General features: G+C 41.9%; 1 protein-coding gene across 1 annotated transcript; it reads left to right on the top strand.

Annotated features, from left to right (window-relative positions):
• Positions 1 to 5,769: 5,769 nt before the first annotated feature.
• LOC109236839 lies at positions 5,770 to 6,243 on the top strand. The gene has a single exon (XM_019403071.1). The coding sequence runs from the start codon at positions 5,770 to 5,772 to the stop codon at positions 6,241 to 6,243; it is 474 nt and encodes a 157-aa protein (XP_019258616.1).
• The last annotated feature ends 1,856 nt before the right edge of the window (positions 6,244 to 8,099 follow it).

Raw genomic sequence — 8,099 nt, 5'->3', positions numbered from 1 at the left:
AGTAGCTGAAGACTGTGAACAACTCCGAGCTGCCTTCAAAGTTCTACTACTAATCTCTTTATGCGTATTTTATTCTCAAATTGAATAATTTAGGCCTTTTTTCACAATTTATATCAACTTATAGCTGATATTTGATGTAAAATATGACATAATACAAGTGCGCATATATGAGAAATCAACCGGGTTTGATTCTTAAATTGTGTTCAGGATTGAGTCTTGGTTCATCCAGCAAGGGAAGAATTCTATTTTCTTGAATTTTCCAGTTGGATTCTTGGATGTTGACCTGAATTTATTGAAGGAGCTTAAACTCTGTACTTGTTATTGCTTTATTGTGATTTTTGGTATTGAGATTCATGCTTGGAGTGAGACAATGGAGATGTTTTTGGCCTGCTTTCATTTTTCTTTAATCAGTATAATTTTCAAAGTTCTCTTTTTTATTACTAAATAAATACTGTGAAACACACTCTTAGTTGAGTTTAGAGGATGGAAATAAGTTGCTAATAGGTTTTGAAGTTCACATTAGCTTTTAAAGAATGGTACTCAATATAACTGGAATTAGATGATTCAATGGTATCTTGGATGTTCTACAGTGTTCTATTATCTACGCCTCTTTTCACAATCATAATATTTTTGGTTCACGGATTTAATCTTGGCTTTGAGCTATTTTAGGTTTGAAAACAATAGAGGGTGCTATTTTTAACATTAGAGAATGTATAAAATATATTAATGGTTCTGAGTAAAGGATTGTAAAATTAGTTGACTGTATCAAGACTCTTGGTTTAAAGTTGACGGGAAAAGTGCGCCAAGATGTGTCTACAAGGTGGAACTATACATATTTGATGCTTGATAGCGCTTTTCCTTACCGTCGAGCATTTTCTGAATTCAAGATACTTGACAGAGATTTTACATGTTGCCCTTCGGATGAGGATTGGGTTAAAGCTGAAACAATTGCTAAGTTTTTAAGGCCTTTTTATGAAATGACTACACTATTTCCTGGGAGCCATTATCCTACCGCCAATTTATATTTTCATAAAGTTTGGAAGATTCATATGTTGATAAAGAAAGATATAGGTAGTGAGGATCCTAATATTAAGGCGATGGCTATGGAAATGGAGAAGAAATTTACAAAATATTGGCAAGACGACTACCGTCCAATTGCTTCTATGGCGGTCGCCCTTGATCCTCAGAATAAGTTAAAATAGATAAAGTTTTTCTTCTCAAAACTTGATCCTTTGACTTTCAATGAAAAAGTTAAAATTGTTAAGGATAATTTGCATAGGTTGTTTAAAGAATACATGACATTATCCGATGTTGGAATTGTTGGAAATAGTAGTCATGGATGTCATCATGAAATAATGGACGAAATGGATGAATTTGACATATTTGAAAGTCCATCTGAGTATAGTTTAGAAAAGACACAGTTGGGTTTATACTTGGAAGAGCCTCTATTAGTTCGAAAAGGAAATGAAAATTTAGACATGCTTACATTTTGGAAAGATAATATGAGTAAGTATCCTGAACTCTCATTGATAGCTCCTGACCTGTTAAGTATACCTATCAGTACAGTTGTATCTGAGTCAGCCTTTAGTGTTCGTGGTCGAGTTATTGGCAAACTCCATAGTTCTATTCTACCGGAGAATGCAGAAGATATTTTGTGTTCTAGATATTGGATTTACGGGCATCAAGGTACATTATAATTAGTGTCGTGTGTATTTTATTTTATGAACTTTCTTGTAGTTTGAAATTTTTTAAAATTTTCTTATTTTTAGCTTGTGATGATTCTGAAGAGGAGGACAGTGCAGTAGATGTGGAGAAAATTTCATCTTTACTTAGAATTGTGGATGTAGAGCAAGGATGCAGAGGCCCGAGCTAATAGGAATTTATAAATATGGATTGTTGACTATAATGAGATATAAGTTTCGATACATTCTGATATTTTGCTATATAACTTGGAGATGAATGGTATCTCCAGGACTCTCATTCATTTGTAAAAAGTTTTTGATTCNCATTTTCATATAGTTGATAACATGTAAATATTGGGTCAAGTTGGCGGTGGGTTGTAACCCATGTTTAGCCCATCTTGACCCAACTAAACTTTGCGTTGGGTTGGCATTGACCCAATTATTAGTGCAACCCATCTTGACCAACCCAAACTCAGCCCAAACAGCACATTTGCCACCCCTAGAGGATGTTCTTGGATGGAGTAGAAAACTTCAAAGGAGTAGGTATTGGAGCTGTCTTAGTATGAGAGACTGACCAACACTATCCGGTATCTACAAAACTCAGGTTTCCATACACCAACAATATGGCGAAATATGAGGCCTGCATCTAGGGACTTAGTTTGGCCATTGACATGAATGTTCAGGAGCTGCTGGTAATTGGAGATTCTGATCTTTTAGTGCACCAGGTTTTAGAGGAATGGGCTACGAAGAACACCAAAATATTTCCATATTTGCATTGTGTACAGGAGTTGATCAAGAGGTTCACAAAGATAGTGTTCAAACATGTTCCAAGGATTCAGAATAAATTCGCAGATGCACTTTGTCATCCATGATACAACACCAGACAAGAATTTCATTGATCCTATCCCAATAGGGATTCATATGCAACCGATTTATTGTGCTCATGTTGAAGAAGAGATTGACGGAAATTCGTGGTTCCACGATATCAAGAATTACTTTGGAAAGGGAGAATACCCAGAGACTGCTATCCATACTCAGAAGTGCACGTTTTTCTAAGATTAGCCAACTATTTCTGTGAAAACGGGGAAATTCTGTATAGAAGGACTCGTGTTCTGGGATTACTATGGTGCGTCAATACTAAGGAGGCATCCAGATTGCTCAAGGAAATACATGTCGGAACTTGCGGACCGCACATGAATGGTTTCATCTTAGCCAATAAGATACTAGGAGCAGGGTATTTCTAGATTATTATGGAAACATGCCGCATCATGTATGTTCAGAAGTTACCAATGTCAGATACATGCTGAAATGATACGAGTACCACCCAATGAACTCAACGCAACAAGTTCACCCTGGCCTTTCTCCACTTGGGGTATGGATGTCATCGGCCCAATCGAACCCGCTGCTTCAAACGGGCATAGGTTCATTCTGATGGCCATAGACTACTCACAAAATGGGTGGAAGCGGCATCTTATAAAGCTGTAGCTAAGAAGGTTGTAGCGGATTTTTGTCGGGACCACATTGTTTGTCGTTTCAGAGTACTGGAGTCAATTATTACTGACAATGCTGCCAATCTCAACAGCGATTTGATGAAAGCCATGTGTGAAACATTCAATATCAAGCATAGGAACTCCATAACATAGGACGCAAGTGAATGGAGCCATAGAAGCCGCCAACAAGAATATCAAGAAGATATTGAGGAAAATGGTGGACAATCAGAAACAATGGCACGAGAAGCTACCATTTTATTTACATGGATATCGTACCACATTTTGCACATCAACAGGGGCAACTCCCTACCTACTGGTTTATGGTACTACAGTTGTTATTCTCGCCGAAGTAGATATCCCTTCTTTAAGAATCATACAAGAAGCTGAGCTCAACGATGCAGAATGTGTATGAAGCCGGTATGAACAAGTAGCTCTCGTCGACGGGAAAATAATGAATGTGGTATGTCATAGTAAACTCTATCAGAACAGAATGGCAAGAGGTTTCAACAAAAAGGTTAGGTCAAGGCAATTCACACCAGGGCAATTGGTGCTAAAGCGAATCTTCCCCCACCAGGATGAAGACAAGGGGAAGTGCTCACCCAACTGGAAAGGTCCTTACATGTTTCACCAGGTACTAACAGGAGGAGTACATACTTGCAGAAATGGATGGAGAGACTTGCCCGAAACCTATCAATTCAGACGCAGTCAAGAGATACTATGATTAAGATTGTTTGCATTTTCTATTTGATGTAACTAAACTATGCTTGACCTGATTCCCATTTAAGAGGGGATACGTAGGCGGCCATGTGGGTTCTGTCACATCCTAATAAAATCTTCATTTCCTCTATGATCAGAAGTTGAGTCAAGATCACGAGTTTTTCCAATTTTAACACGTTTGAAAAAGCCACATAATGTGTTGTCAGAAGTATGCATTTAAACTGAGGCAAAATTTTGAAGAGGACCCACAACATTCTAAAGTAAGGAGGTTGCAATGTCTCTAAATGTGTCGCAGTCACCGATTCATCTAAATTATTTGATCTCGTGCACTATCATATATTTAAAACAACGACATTTATGCAAATAATTTGTCAAATGCATGAATGTTTTTCGAAAAATTTGTTTCTATGGCAGCCAGATGTTACACAGGGTGACTCAAGCAGGACCTCAAGACTGGAGTTAGAGTGAAGCGGGGATTCATTAGCACGAACCAACCGTTCCCCACAAAACTCACAATTTTTCTTTGAATGCAGGCACAATGAACATAACGGGACTATTCGCAAATACATATGCACAACAAAATCACCATCTTCATAACGACAAAATTGCCAAACGTAAACACATAAAGCTAAGAAATACTTTTCTCTCTCGCAGCTATTCATTGCTTTTCTTGCATAGGGTTAAGTGTTGACCTTCTTCGCATGAGACTAAGCACTGTCTCCATTCCTTTTATAAGGCTAAGCACGACCTTTCTTTGCATGAGGCTAAGCATCGTCTCCACCGTTTGCATAGGGCTAAGCACTGCCCTCACCATTGCATAAGGCTAAACATTGCCTCTCTTTGCATGAGCTAAGTATTGTCTCCAATCTTTGTGGACGCGGTAAAATTAGAAGACTTGATTTCCTACTGTTAAGTTATTTGAGAAGCCTTCCTCGAGACCCCGAGGGTGGAGGGCCACGGTCGAGTTCTCAGTCTCAGGGCTCGTTGATGTCCGAATCGAAGGAGGCAGGGTTCGAGGTAAGTATAGAAGAGGAAATCCCCTAGGGATATGACTACAACCTGACAGGTTCAGCCTATCTGGAGCCTACTGAGAGGACTCACGTCAAGCCGTCCCATCTTTGTATTCTCGCAATTAATATACATGTATTTTACAGAGTCCCCTCCCCTATAAAAAGGGGACTCGCCCTTCCTTGTAGAGGGCGGATGTTGCTCCACTTCTCCAATAAGCAATAATATCTTTCTCTCTTTTTCTTCTAAGTTATCAGTGTTCTTCGACCCCGAGGTCGCTCTAGCATTTTACTGTTTTTCGTTTGTTCTTCATCATTTAGCTCAAGATTGACGGTATAAAGCCTTATTTATATATATACTTACTTGTTGTACCCTTCCCGACTACCCTCGATAAGATCGAGATAGGCTCGAGGCCTGGACCCGAGGTATCTACTGGCTTGCTCTAAGCCCGGGAACGTCCTCTTACTTGTTCGATTATCGTTTTAGGCTAACTCGATCTTTACTGCTTTACTCCACGTTTTAGCACTATTCACCCTTACAAACTAGCTCGGGAATAGATCACGTATTTTTAGAATCCCATTTATAAATTAATTATTGTTACCATTTTCACGGTAAATAGTTTGGCGCCCACTGTGGGGCTAAAAATAATAGTGATTATTTTCATGCTAGTTTCGTCACTCAAACACACGATATCTTTCACACTTTTTCTTGCCCAAGATCTCCGCTTTCAGGACCGGACATTCTGCTCGATCGGCAAAATGAGAAGCAGAGATCTCAAGAGCGATAGGGGAACGGACTCGATCAACCCGGAGTTCGGCTCACCCCCGGGCTGAGTACGAGCGCAAAAAAGAACTCCCCAACATGATATCCACATGATTATCGGGGGGGCCGATGATCCCCAGTGCGCCGTATCCAAGCAGACAAAAACATCCGCTACAGAAGGATCGGCCCAGCAGCTCTTACCCGAAGAAACCCTCATATTCACCGAGAAGGACCTCGAGGCCATGGGAGAACCACATAATGACGCACTGGTGACCTCATTTCTCTTAAACAACACAAGGATAAAGCGCGTGCTCGTTGACCCGAGCAGCTCGGCCAACATAATCAGGTCCGGAGTGATAGAACAGCTGGGATTGCTCAGTCAAATCAACACTGTTCCTCGAATCCTCCACAGTTTCAACATGATCGAGGAAGAAACGAAGGGAGAAATCACCCTCCCAATCAACACATCTGGCATGACCCAGAGCACCAAATTTCAGGTCATCGACGGCGACATGAGGTACAACGCTTTGCTTGGTAGGCCTTGGATACACGATATGAGGGCAGCGCCCTCTACCTTACACTAGATGGTGAGGTTCCCGGCAAGAAATGGCATTACAACAATACATGGAGAACAACGGACGGCAAAAGAAATGTTCGCGGTTCATTGTGAGGCGTCGACCCCCACACACTCGGCCTCAAGCGAGGAAAAAAGCATGCAAACCGTCGGAGATGATGAGGAATATTTCTGCCCCCCGAACCTTCGTCGCCCCCGAAGAATTGGATGCGACCAAATCAACGGTCGAAGAATTGGAGCAGGACATTCTGATTGATAACCTCCCCGACCGCAAGGTATACCTGGGTACGGGGTTGACCCCCGAACTCAGGACAAGGTCTATTCGATTCCTTAGTAACAATATCGACTGTTTTGCATGGTCCCACCTAGATATGATAGGTATCCCGCCAGAAATAACCTCCCACCGGTTGAGAGTCGACCCTAAATTCAAACCCGTGAAGCAGAGAAGGAGGCCGCAGTCCGAGGTAAAACATGCCTTCATCAAATAAGAGGTAACGAAGCTCTTAAAAATCGGGTCCATCAGGGAGGTAAAGTATCCCGAATGGCTAGCTAGCGTAGTAATAGTGCCAAAGAAAGGGAATAAGCTAAGAATGTGCGTAGATTATAAGAATTTAAACAAAGCATGCCCCAAAGATTCTTTCCCACTGCCCAACATTGAATCGATGCCACGACCGGCCACGAGACCCTCACCTTCCTCGATGCTTACTCGGTGTACAATCTGATTTAGATGAACCCCGAGGACAGGGAAAAGACTTCATTCATCACAAAGTATGGCACATATTGCTATAATGTAATGCCCTTCAGACTAAAAAATGCAGGAGCAATGTACCAACACCTAGTTAATAAGATGTTCGAACACCAAATAGGAAAATCGATGGAAGTATACATTGACGATATGTTAGTAAAATCCCTGCGCGCAGAGGATCACCTGACCCATTTGCAGGAAATTTTCGACATCCTCAGAAGCTACCACATGAAGCTCAACCCCGAAAAGTGCGCCTTCGGAGTAGGCTCGGGAAAATTTCAGGGATTCATGGTCTCAAATAGGGGGATCGAGATCAACCCCAACAAAATAAAGGCCATCAAAGAAATCACAGTGGTAAATAATGTAAAAGCCGGCCAACGATTGACTGGGCGGATCGCAGCCCTGGGTAGCTTCATATCAAGGTCATCGGACAAAAGCCATCACTTCTTTGCCCTACTCAAAAGAAAGAGCAACTTCAAATGGACTCCGGAATGCCAAGGCGCCCTGGAAGAGCTAAAGCGGTACTTGTCAAGCCCACCCTTGCTACACACACCCAAAGAAGACGAAACGTTGTATCTGTACCTGGCCGTATCCGAGATAGCGGTGAGCGGTGTATTAGTCCGGGAAGATCAAGGTACATAATTTCCTGTATATTATGTAAGTCGAACCTTGGGGGACACCGAAAACCGGTATCCCCATCTAGAAAAATTGGCACTCGCGCTACTAAGCGCTTCGCGTCAGCTAAAGCCTTACTTTCAGTGTTACCGCATGTGCGTCCTATCGGTCTATCCCCTCCAGAGCATACTGCACAAAACCGAGTTGTCGGGCCGACTGGCCAAATGGGCCATTGAGCTTGGAGGGTATGATATCGAGTATCAACCTCGAACGACCATCAAATCCCAGATCCTAGCGGATTTCATGGCCGATTTTTCGCCATCCCTCGTCCCCAAGGTAGAGAAGGAACTATTACTAAAGTCAGGCACATCTTTCGGTGTGTGGACCCTATTCACGGACCGTGCCACAAACGTCAAAGGATCAGGACTCGGTATAGTCCTGAAGCCGTCTATCGGTGGCGTAATCCGACAATCCATAAAAACTGTGAAGCTCACTAACAACGAAGC

The sequence above is a fragment of the Nicotiana attenuata genome, unplaced genomic scaffold, assembly GCF_001879085.1.
Source record: "Nicotiana attenuata strain UT unplaced genomic scaffold, NIATTr2, whole genome shotgun sequence".
Classification (NCBI taxonomy): domain Eukaryota; kingdom Viridiplantae; phylum Streptophyta; class Magnoliopsida; order Solanales; family Solanaceae; genus Nicotiana; species Nicotiana attenuata.
This window is presented reverse-complemented; position numbering and strand designations above follow the sequence as displayed.